General features: G+C 41.7%; 1 protein-coding gene across 2 annotated transcripts in view; it reads right to left on the bottom strand.

Annotated features, from left to right (window-relative positions):
- The window catches only part of eml6 (EMAP like 6), a 186,360-nt gene that overhangs the window by 49,392 nt on the left and 124,582 nt on the right, over window positions 1-12,386 (bottom strand). Inside the window, exons 29-31 of one of the 2 annotated variants that reach the window (XM_060940412.1) lie at window positions 9,961-10,090; window positions 1,931-2,029; window positions 1,689-1,709 (exon numbers count right to left, since the gene is read on the bottom strand). In XM_060940412.1, coding sequence (XP_060796395.1) covers window positions 1,689-1,709; window positions 1,931-2,029; window positions 9,961-10,090 — 250 coding nt within the window. The remainder of the gene's footprint in view (window positions 1-1,688; window positions 1,710-1,930; window positions 2,030-9,960; window positions 10,091-12,386) is intronic. The other variant, XM_060940413.1, reaches the window with a different exon arrangement.

Genomic DNA, 12,386 nt, shown 5'->3' with positions numbered 1-12,386 from the left:
TCGGAGACGTAAAACTTTTGCGTTAGTGAGCGACAGTGATAATTTGTAAACAAACATGGCCGCCAGGTTTGCTTCGTTAAAACCAGAAGATTTTGAGAGAACTTTGGCTGCCAGGTCACTCCGTTGTGTGTAGTTGTCAGTGTTGCTTTTAAAAGTAACTAAGTAAATTACTCAGGGAAAATAAATAAATAAATAAATAAATATTATTCGGCTTGACTGCGCTAGTGTTGGCCTTCGCTAACATTACACCAGCTAGAAGGTAATTAGACTGCCATGCAAACAGCACTGATTTGCGGGTAAGCTAGCACTGGCCTTCGCTAACGCTACTACTACACCAGGTGGAAACTAACTGGATTGCCACGCTAACAGCACTGAGTCATGGGTAAGCTAGCGTCGGCCTTCGCTAACGCTACTACTACACCAGGTGGAAACTAACTGGATTGCCACGCTAACAGCACTGAGTCATGGGTAAGCTAGCGTCGGCCTTCGCTAACGCTACTACTACACTAGGTGGAAACTAACTGGATTGCCACACTAACAGCACTGAGTCATGGGTAAGCTAGCGTCGGCCTTCGCTAATGCTACTGCTACACCAGGTGGAAACTAACTGGATTGCCACACTAACAGCACTGAGTCATGGGTAAGCTAGCACTGGACTTCACTAATGCTACTGCTACACCAGGTGGATGCTAACTGGACTGCTGCGCTAACAGCACCGAGTCATGGGTATGCTAGCATTGGCTTTCAAGAATGCGGACATGAATAATAATAATCTCATCTCATTATCTGTAGCCGCTTTATCCTGTTCTACAGGGTCGCAGGCAAGCTGGAGCCTATCCCAGCTGACTACGGGCGAAAGGCGGGGTACACCCTGGACAAGTCGCCAGGTCATCACAGGGCTGACACATAGACACAGACAACCATTCACACTCACATTCACACCTACGGTCAATTTAGAGTCACCAGTTAACCTAACCTGCAGGTCTTTGGACTGTGGGGGAAACCGGAGCACCCGGAGGAAACCCACGCGGACACAGGGAGAACATGCAAACTCTGCACAGAAAGGCCCTCGCCGGCCACGGGGCTCGAACCCGGACCTTCTTGCTGTGAGGCGACAGCGCTAACCACTACACCACCGTGCCACCTAATAATAATAATAATAATATTGGCTGGCTTTTTTTCATGAGATATCAGATATATTCCATTCAGCTACTCGTCTTCGACTCGTTCAGTATCATGCTAGCCGAATGGAATATATCTGATATATCACGAAAAAAAAAGCCAGCCAATATTATTTAAATATATCATGGTTTTGGATCTCCATGTCCCAGATGTAGCTCGAATGAAAAATACAAGTGGTGTATTTCCAGTAAAACACTCGTGTCCATATAACATAGACAGTTATGGCAGGTAAATATTGAGTTATAGTTATAAAACATGGAACACACCATGGATAAAAGGCAAGATGAAATAAACAGCCTGATATGAACAGCTGGAAGACACACAACCTTTGCTATGTTAAAGTTTAGAAATATTGGCTGAAGCCCAAGATTAGAGAACGGCTATTGCACAGATAGGATAGACAGACACGAAGCACAATGGTACACAAAGAAGCTTTTGTTGTTGTTGTTCAGATGAAGGACAGCAGGCTGTGGTGCATTATGGGAGCTGCAATTGCAGTGCCTTACCTGGCAGATCAGTGATCTCGCCTGAGTGGTGAGGTGTGGGTGAGCGAATGAGAATGCGGCCAAAGGAAAAAAAAAAAGCAAATGAGAAGGTGTTTCAGGGATGAAGCAGGTCAAGTGATTAAACAAAATTAGCAAAAAGTATAAAAAGCAAACTTCAACGAAAGTGAATGATAATGACTCGAACAGCAGCCATACATCCGTAAGTGAGATGTGTTTATTAATCTCATGAAGAGAAAACGTACCGATCTGGCCTGTGGCAATGACGTTTTGATATTTGGGGTGTTGATTGACAGTGAGGCACAGGATATCATCTGTGTGCTCGAGGTAAAAACTCTGCGTGCCTGTTGGAGAAGAACAGAGAATGCAACATGGGTTATTAATAAGGAGTTCATTCCTCAGGCTAACATCCTGTCGTGTACTTCCGTGCTGGGTGTAAAGCGTAGAGCGGAGGTCTTCAGTTTTACCCACGATGGTCCGATGTGGCTGCACATTCTCAGTTTTTATAGCCAGATAACTACAGAACCACAACTGTTTCCACCTGTTTAATTAAACACCTATTTGATGATTTAAAACTGGAAGCAAATGGTGCAGCATTCAAAAGAGTGCTCACAAGCGCCTTCTATTATGAACGCTTTGACCCATAATCCTTTGCAGAGCTGTTTCACAATAGTCCAAAAGTCAAACCTCAGATTTTTTGTGTTTCTCTGCTGCCAAAAATGACCTTTTGAGATGGAAATGAACTGCGCAGGATTTCAGAGCTACAGTACAGGTCATATACTGGGCGTGTTACTTGTGCTGAGATGACATTTTATACTAATGCATCTTAAAATATTGGAATATTGTGAAAAAGTTCGTTTTTTTTCCTGTAACTTAATTCAAAAAGGTAAACTTTCACATATTCTTTATTCATTACACGGAAAGTGAAATATTTCAAGACTTTCATAGTTCAGTCTAGTTCTTTCTCTTGTTAGCCCAAGTGCTCTTTTACTACGAATTACTGCATCAATGTGGCGTGGCACGGAGGCGATCAGCCTGTGGCACTGCTGAGGTGTTACTGAAGCCCAAGTTGCTTTGATAGCAGCCTTCAGCTCGTCTGTATCTTTGGGTTGGGTGCTTCTCATCTTCCTCTTGACAATAGCCCATATGGTAGATTCTCTCTGGGGTTCAGGTCAGGCGAGTTGGCTGACCAATCAAACACAGTGATATCATGGTCAGCAAACCATTCGGTAGTAGTTTTCGCACTGTGATCAGGTGCTAAGTCCTGCTGGAAAAGGAAATCGGCATCTCCATGAAGCTGGTCAGCAGATGGAACCATGAAGTGCTCTAAAATCTCCTGGTAGACGGCTGTGTTGACTTTGGATTTGATAAAACACAGTGGACCAACACCAGCAGATGACATGGTACCCCAAATCATCACAGACTGCGGAAACTTCACACTGGACTTCAAACACTTTGGATTCTCTGCTTCTCCACTCTTCCTCCAAATTCTAAGACCTCATCATCATCTCATCATCTCTAGCCGCTTTATCCTTCTACAGGGTCGCAGGCAAGCTGGAGCCTATCCCAGCTGACTACGGGCGAAAGGCGGGGTACACCCTGGACAAGTCGCCAGGTCATCACAGGGCTGACACATAGACACAGACAACCATTCACACTCACATTCACACCTACGGTCAATTTAGAGTCACCAGTTAACCTAACCTGCATGTCTTTGGACTGTGGGGGAAACCGGAGCACCCGGAGGAAACCCACGCGGACACGGGGAGAACATACAAACTCCACACAGAAAGGCCCTCGCCGGCCCCGGGGCTCGAACCCAGGACCTTCTTGCTGTGAGGCGACAGCGCTAACCACTACACCACCATGCCGCCCCATTCTAAGACCTTGATTTCCAAATGAAATGCAAAATTTACTTTCATTTGAAAAGAGGACTTCGGACCACTGAGCAACAGTCCAGTTCTTTCTCTCCTTAGCCCAGGTAAGACACTTCTGACATTGTCTCTGGTTCAAGAGGGGCTTGATATTAGGAATGCGACAGTTGTAGCCCCTTTCCTGAAGATGTCTGTGTATGGTGGCTCTTGATGCACTGACACCAATCTGTCCGAACCTCCATTCCTTTTGAAGCTCTCCCAAGTTCTTGAATCAACTTTTCTCGACAATCCTCTCAAGGCTACAGTCATCCCTGTTGCTTGTGCACCTTTTCCAGCCAGCCTTTTCAGCAACGACCTTCTGTGGCTTACCCTCCTTGTGGAAGGTATTGATGATCGTCTTCTGGATAAATGCCAAGTCAGCAGTCTTCCCCATGATTGTGTGTACTGAACTTGACCAAGAGATACACGGTATTTATCCTGGTTTACTCAAACTCGAAATGAAATATTCAAATATTTTGAGATACTGGATTTCTGACTTTCATGAGCTATAAGCCATAATCATCAAAATTAAAACAAAAAAATTAAAATATTTCACTTTACGTGTAATGAATATAGAATATATGAAAGTTTACTTTTTTGAATTAAATTATGAAAAAACTAACTTTTTCATGATATTCCAATATTTTGAGATGCACTAGTAGTGTATTTCTAAAACTGGCCACTTTTCTTATAGTCCACAAGAGTAAGGGATACAAAGTGAAAAACTGTTGAAATGGATGTCATGTGAAGTACAAATTTTCAACTACTGTGCAGCGATGTTTGTACACGGTGGGAACTGTAATAGCAACTGAAGTGGGGACTGACGATCCTTGTGGTTTTCCGGAGAGGACATTTTTTGACGGACTCGCATACATTTCAACCACATGTGAAGCTCCGCTGCAAGTGCGTCTCACATCTGTTTCAAGTCCTGTTTTTACTGTGCAACAACAGAGTCGTCTTCTTCAAAAGAGACAAATTTTTTTTCAAAAACCATTTACAACCTCATCATATCATATGGTGAGTGATTTAGGAGGAGGACATTTTTGACGGATAAAGGATCCTGTCAGAGGTGCTTAGTTTACAAAAAAAGTGACTTCTACTCAAATATCTTTCTGTTATGAATGAAAGTACTGTATACATCCCAAAGTAAAACGTAATTAGTGCTAAAAAAAATGTGATTCTGAATTTAACTGGTAAAAGTGTCTAAGTGTAATAATTAAAGTAGAATTAAATGAAACGACCACAAGGTCAAAACTGAGCCTGCGTTTGACTCTTAAAAACATATTTATAAGCACTTGTATAGAGACTTTAGTGCTGTCGGTGGGGCTGTAGATGTGTCCCTGTAAAATAAGGTAGAAGAAACTCCAGCATGTATATACTGGACCTAGTGGTAGGAGTTAGTCAGTGTTATACAAAAAGACAACCATGATTGTGGAGCAGCCCTGCAATACTGCCTAAGAAGAAGAAGCCTTTATTTGTCACATGTACACTCAAGCACAGACTTAAGCACACAGTGAAATGTTTGCTCTGCATTTAACCCATCTGAAGCAGTGAACACACACATGCGAGCAATGAGGACAAACATACAGTATACCCAGAGCAGTGGGCAGCTATGCTACAGTGCCCGGGGAGCAGTTGGGGGTTCGGTGCCGTGCTCAAAGGCACTTCAGTCCAACCTCAGGCCTAGGCTGCCCCATGTTAACATAACTGCATGTCTTCGAAACTGGAGGAAGCCCATGCAAAGTCCACACAGAAAGACCCCCATCAGCCACTGGGCTCGAACCCAGAACCTTCTTGCTGTGAGGCGACAGTGCTCGATCACAGGTGTGCCGATAGTATACAGCACCAACAATCCAAACATTCAAACAATTATTCTTATTTTGTCATTGATTAAACTTTGCTGAACAGCATTAGGGGCTCAGTCAGGGTTGGAAAAAAGACAGAAAAATACTTAAAGTGCCATTCCACCATTGGATGTATTCTTTGGCATAAAATACAATATATTTTATGACAACATGACTAGACAGAGAAATCTTTTAGCTTCAAAATGATATATCAAACATCATTTTTTGACAACGACAAGTATATTAATTTTGCGACCAAAGTCACCGACCCTTTTAATTTCCGCGCGGTAGTGAAACGTGATGTCATCGGCAGGTTCCCCTTCTTGTGTACCACGTGTCGGTCTATTTTTAGACCAGGAAACCCCCAAAGTGAGAGAGTCATTTCTCCTCGTATATGGGGGCCAAAAAAATTGCGAAAAATTTTGAGTTAATCTTTCAGTTAGCTAGATTTATTGGTATTAGCTAGATTTATTGGTGTCATTTTTATCGCGTTCTATCCGCTATTGCTGATAATATGTGCCACGTGACACGTCACGTGGTACACAAGAAGGGGAACCTGCCGATGACATCACGCGCGGAAATTAAAAGGGTAGGTGACTTTGGTCGCAAAATTAATATACTTGTCGTTGTCAAAAAATTATGTTTGATATATCATTTTGAAGCTAAAAGATTTCTCTATCTAGTGATACCATTTATATATGTTGTCAAAATATATTGTATTTTATGCCAAAGAATACATCCAATGGTGGAATGGCACTTTAAGTGAAGAAGTTTTACTCGGAGGAAGAGTTAACGTTAAAATACCTTGAGATGTAAAGGTATTTAACTGAAAGTAGATGTTTTCGAATGGTTTCTTCTCATTTTCAAAACAACAACAACAACAACGGAAAAACCCCACATTGTTCATCAATGAGATTAGTCGACTACACAGATATTCTTTGAGCAAACTAGTATAAATTTGAGTTAATGTTTTAATTGGCACGGTGGTGTAGTGGCTAGCACTGTCGCCTCACAGCAAGAAGGTTCTCGGTTCGAGCCCAGCCGCCGGTGGGGGCCTTTCTGTGTGGAGTTTGCATGTTCTCCCCGTGTTTTTATGGGTTTCCTCCGGGTGCTCCGGTTTCCCCCACAGTCCAAAGACATGCAGTTAGGTTAACATAGGGCGGCCTTGGGCTGAAGTGCCCTTGAGCAAGGTACCGAACCCCTGACTGCTCCCCGGGCGATGTGGTGTGGCTGCCCACTGCTCTGAGTGTGTGTGTGTTCACAGCTTCAGATGGGTTCAGATGAATCTCACTATGCTTGAAGTGTGCATGTGACAAATAAAGGTTTCTCTCCTCTCTAATTATAGCAACGAAATACAGATACACAGCTATGAAAAAGCTAAGTATTTTGGTTCTAAGTTTAGATTTGTTAAGGAATAGAAAGTGTAGCTTTCTTCTTCCATGGAAATACATTTTAGTAAGAGTACTTAGTTGAATAACTTAAAAAAAAAATCCTTTACTCAGGTAATGCACAAATGCACACTGTGATGACCTGGCGACTTGTCCAGGGTGTACCCCACCTTTCGCCCGTAGTCAGCTGGGATAGGCTCCAGCTTGCCTGCGACCCTGTAGAACAGGATAAAGCGGCTACAGATTATGAGATGAGATGAGATGAGATGTACAAATGCCCTGGATGTTACTTTAATAAGTGATCAGTAATAAAGTACACTTTACTTATGGATTTTCCACCGCTCGTCACGTTTTGTGAAACAAAAACCAGGGCACCTCTGTTTGTCATCTTCAATAAGATATGAATTTAAATTATGACCCAAGGGCCATAAATCGGTCCTGCACTTTCCTATAAATCCACCAGGGGTCAGTATGCGCCAGGGTTCATGAAAGCAGGCGTATATCTTCTCATATCATCTCTAGCCGCTTTATCCTGTTCTACAGGGTCACAGGCAAGCTGGAGCCTATCCCAGCTGACTACGGGTGAAAGGCGGGGTACACCCTGGACAAGTCGCCAGGTCATCACAGGGCTGACACATAGACACAGACAACCATTCACACTCACATTCACACCTACGCTCAATTTAGAGTCACCAGTTAACCTAACCTGCATGTCTTTGGACTGTGGGGGAAACCGGAGCACCCGGAGGAAACCCACACAGACACGGGGAGAACATGCAAACTCCGCACAGAAAGGCCCTCACCGGCCACGGGCCTCGAACCCGGACCTTCTTGCTGTGAGGCGACAGCGCTAACCACTACACCACTGTGCCGCCAGGCGTGTATCTCATTTTATATTTTACCAACTTTATTGGACTGTTACAAAATAAACATAAAAAAAAGAAATAAACATAAAAAATAAACATAATAAAGTAAGTCAGCCCAAGGGGAGAACGCGAACGGGCGACCCACGCAAGGCGTTTCCCCGAAGGTATGAAAGAGAAAAATCATACAATTAAAATTAGACTAAATTGATCTGTGGCAACCACAGTCACGGTACACAGACCAAGTACATGAAAAGTCCGTATTATAGGTGGAGGTCAGTAATTCAAAGTACAGCTCTAACAGGGATGATTTGAAAACAGGGAGGCTACGGAATTTATCTGGGGAAAAATATTTACATACATAGTTCCATGGTTTAACAATCCTATTGAAGAATAAGGCCTGATAAGTTGAAGTTCTGCAGTGAGTAGGTTTTAAAATTAATTTTGGATTTTGGGCCCTAGACCGGTCATGAGTTGCAAAAGACACGTAGAGGTTTATGTTCAAATCCCATCCAGAAGATAATAATCGAATGTGGTGAGTTGCTTTAGAGCTGTTATGATACATAATGTGATAAAGTATAACACAAACATGAAAAAAAAGAAGTGTTTGAGATACAGTGGGGCAAAAAAGTATTTAGTCAGTCACCAATTGTGCAAGTTCTCCCACTTAAAAAGATGAGAGAGGCCTGTAATTTTCATCATACAGTAGGTATACCTCAACTATGAGAGACAAAATGAGAAAAAAAAATCCAGAAAATCACATTGTCTGATTTTTAAAGAATTTATTTGCAAATTATGGTGGAAAATAAGTATTTGGTCAATAACAAAAGTTCATCTCAATACTTTGTTATATACCCTTTGTTGGCAATGACAGAGGTCAAACATTTTCTGTAAGTCTTCACAAGGTTTTCACACACTGTTGCTGGTATTTTGGCCCATTCCTCCATGCAGATCTCCTCTAGAGCAGTGATGTTTTGGGGCTGTCGCTGGGCAACACGGACTTTCAACTCCCTCCAAAGATTTTCTATGGGGTTGAGATCTGGAGACTGGCTAGGCCACTCCAGGACCTTGAAATGCTTCTTACGAAGCCACTCCTTTGTTGCCCGGGTGGTGTGTTTGGGATCATTGTCATGCTGAAAGACCCAGCCACGTTTCATCTTCAATGCCCTTGCTGATGGAAGGAGGTTTTCACTCAAAATCTCACAATACATGGCCCCATTCATTCTTTCCTTTACACGGATCAGTCGTCCTGGTCCCTTTGCAGAAAAACAGCCCCAAAGCATGATGTTTCCACCTCCATGCTTCACAGTAGGTATGGTGTTCTTTGGATGCAGCTCAGCATTCTTTCTCCTCCAAACATGACAAGTTGAGTTTTTACCAAAAAGTTCTATTTTGGTTTCATCTGACCATATGACATTCTCCCAGTCCTCTTCTGGATCATCCAAATGCTCTCTAGCAAACTTCAGACGGGCCTGGACATGTACTGGCTTAAGCAGGGGGACACATCTGGCACTGCAGGATTTGAGTCCCTGGCGGTGTAGTGTGTTACTGATGGTAGCCTTTGTTACTTTGGTCCCAGCTCTCTGCAGGTCATTCACTAGGTCCCCCCGTGTGGTTCTGGGATTTTTGCTCACCGTTCTTGTGATCATTTTGACCCCACGGGGTGAGATCTTGCGTGGGGCCCCAGATCGAGGGAGATTATCAGTGGTCTTGTATGTCTTCCATTTTCTAATAATTGCTCCCACAGTTGATTTCTTCACACCAAGCTGCTTACCTATTGCAGATTCAGTCTTCCCAGCCTGGTGCAGGTCTACAATTTTATTTCTGGTGTCCTTTGACAGCTCTTTGGTCTTGGCCACAGTGGAGTTTGGAGTGTGACTGTTTGAGGTTGTGGACAGGTGTCTTTTATACTGATAACGAGTTCAAACAGGTGCCATTAATACAGGTAACGAATGGAGGACAGAGGAGCCTCTTAAAGAAGAAGTTACAGGTCTGTGAGAGCCAGAAATCTTGCTTGTTTGTAGGTGACCAAATACTTATTTTACAGAGGAATTTACCAATTAATTCATTAAAAATCCTACAATGTGATTTCCTGGATTCTTTCCCCCATTCTGTCTCTCATAGTTGAAGTGTACCTATGATGAAAATTACAGGCCTCTCTCATCTTTTTAAGTGGGAGAACTTGCACAATTGGTGGCTGACTAAATACTTTTTTGCCCCACTGTATGTTATCAGTTTTCTGTTGGGGGAAAACAGTGGTCCAGTACCAGCAGAGAGGTTCTGGATCACAGCTGCAGCAGCTGTGTGGAAGATGATGTCAGCTCCATCGTTGAGGTAGTGTAGATTGTTACGACAGTCAAAGCCTCTATATCCAAAGACGTGGTCGAGTGCCAGCTCCTATATGTTCACACATAAATACGCAAAATAAAACATACTGAGATAGAAAGAATAAAATACTAGACATATGTGGACAAAAGATAACAGGATAGGATGCAATTTTACTCACACAATCTGTATTTGATCATGTAAGACAAAGCAAGAAGTGTTTGCTTTTTTATAATCTGCACTAGAGCTATGAAGTCAATTTAGCCAATAGTAAGCATTTAGAAAGCACAACTTTACTTTTAGACAGGAAGCCATGCTGGAGGAATTGCAGATTTGTTCTGAGCATAACACTAGTAAGTTTTTTGTAAGTTTATGTGTGTAACATAAACTAGCATAAAATAGAAGAGAACTTGGTCGAGTGTATACCTGCACCAAGCCACATATGATCAAAATCAAATCACTTGAAACTAGGATATACTAAAGCTGTCCACCAACTTTTATGAAAATCCATTCACTGCTTTTTGAGTTCCTTGGCCCATGATTCACCTTTCCTCCAAATTTCATCAAAATCCGTTCACTACTTTTTGAGTTACGTTGGGAACAGACAAAAAAACAACAAAAAACACCAACCAACCAACCAACCAAAAAACAAATCCTGGATTTGCATACATATCTGGATCCTGGATCTACGTACATATCTGGATTTGCATCAAAATCTAATCTATGGTTCCTTGGCCCATGGTTAATCTTTCCTCCACATTTCATCAAAATCTGTTCACTACATTTTGAGTAACGTTGGAACAGACAAATAAAAAAAAATCCTGGATCCACACACATCCAGATTTGCATCAAAATCTAACTAGTGGTTCCTCAGCCCATGGCTCACCTTTTCTCCAAATTTCATAAAAATCCGTATACGAATTTTTGAGTTATGTTGGAAAAAGCCAATAAATAAATAAATAAATAAAATCCTGGATCCGCATACATATCTGGATTTGCATCAAAATCTAATCAATGGTTCCTTGTTCCATGGTTCATCTTTCCTACAAATTTCATCAAAATCTGTTCATTACATTTTAAGTTATGTTGGGAACAAACAAACAAACAAACAAACAAACAAACCCAAATCTTGGATCCACATACATAATATGTATGTAATATCTAGATTTTGATGCAAATCTAGATATTATCTAGATTTGCATCAAAATCTAATCTCTTGTTCCCTGCCTCATGGCCCACCTTTCCTCCAAATTTCACCAAAATCTGTTCACTACTTTTTGAGTTACGTTGGGAACAGACAAACAAATGGAGGCGAAAACATCACCTCCTTCAAGAAAGATGGCGGAGGTAAACATTTGCTAAGGTTATATGTAAGCAACCTGGCAAAGTATCTTGCTCTAGCATTAGCAATGCCCTCAGAAATCCTGTCAGGGTGACTCCTGTTAGCCAGCTAGATAACACAGGTCATGAAAATTAGAAACATTTATGAAGATTTAAAAAAAAAATCTTGTCGATCTTCTCAGGTTCTCATTTTAGATAGCTGACTAAAGTTTGCACTAAATATTACTAACATTTATAACTGTTAACTCAATTAAGAATAGGAGTAAATCCTCTCAGAAATTGTGTCAGGTTCGCCAATGCTAATCAGCCTGCTAGCATTAGTAGTATTTATGAATACAACTCAAAATACATCCGAAATCCCATAAACATGGGTTATGTTAGTCAGCCTGCTAGTTTAAGCAGTAAAGATTATAAACATTTATGAATTCCTCTCAGAAATCCTGTCAGGTTAGCTGATATTAGTCAGATATCTAGCTTAACTGTGCAGATTATAAACAGGTGTGAATGACTTAAAAAGTGCATCAGAAATCCTTTAAGGTTAGCTGATGTTAGCCAGCTAGCCAGTCGTAGCATGAAGACATTAACATTGATAAATATTACTTAAATCCCCCAAGAGTTAGCTAAACTCAATTGTTCTATCTGATCTTGTCTAACATTAGCTGATGCTAATCAGCCTGTTAGCATTACCAATAAAGATTATACACATTTATGAATATGACTTTAAATTCCCCTCAGAAAATCTCTTCGGTTAGCTCATTTGAGGTAACTGGCTAGCATTAGCAGTGATGATTATACACATGAGTATGTACTTAAAATAAATTAAAAAATCATGTCAGGTTAGCTTACGCTAACCAATGAGCTAGCCTTAGCATTAAGAGGCCCTTCCTGCACTGTTCTCCGAATCGAAATTATGGATTTGATCAACTGGTCACTTCACGCAATTGACACAATCTTCTCGACTAGAAGTCTGGGTTCGGGGGAACCTGCCTGTCCTGCCGGAACGTTTGCAGCTGGATACACCATGGAT

The sequence above is a fragment of the Neoarius graeffei genome, chromosome 15, assembly GCF_027579695.1.
Source record: "Neoarius graeffei isolate fNeoGra1 chromosome 15, fNeoGra1.pri, whole genome shotgun sequence".
Classification (NCBI taxonomy): domain Eukaryota; kingdom Metazoa; phylum Chordata; class Actinopteri; order Siluriformes; family Ariidae; genus Neoarius; species Neoarius graeffei.
This window is presented reverse-complemented; position numbering and strand designations above follow the sequence as displayed.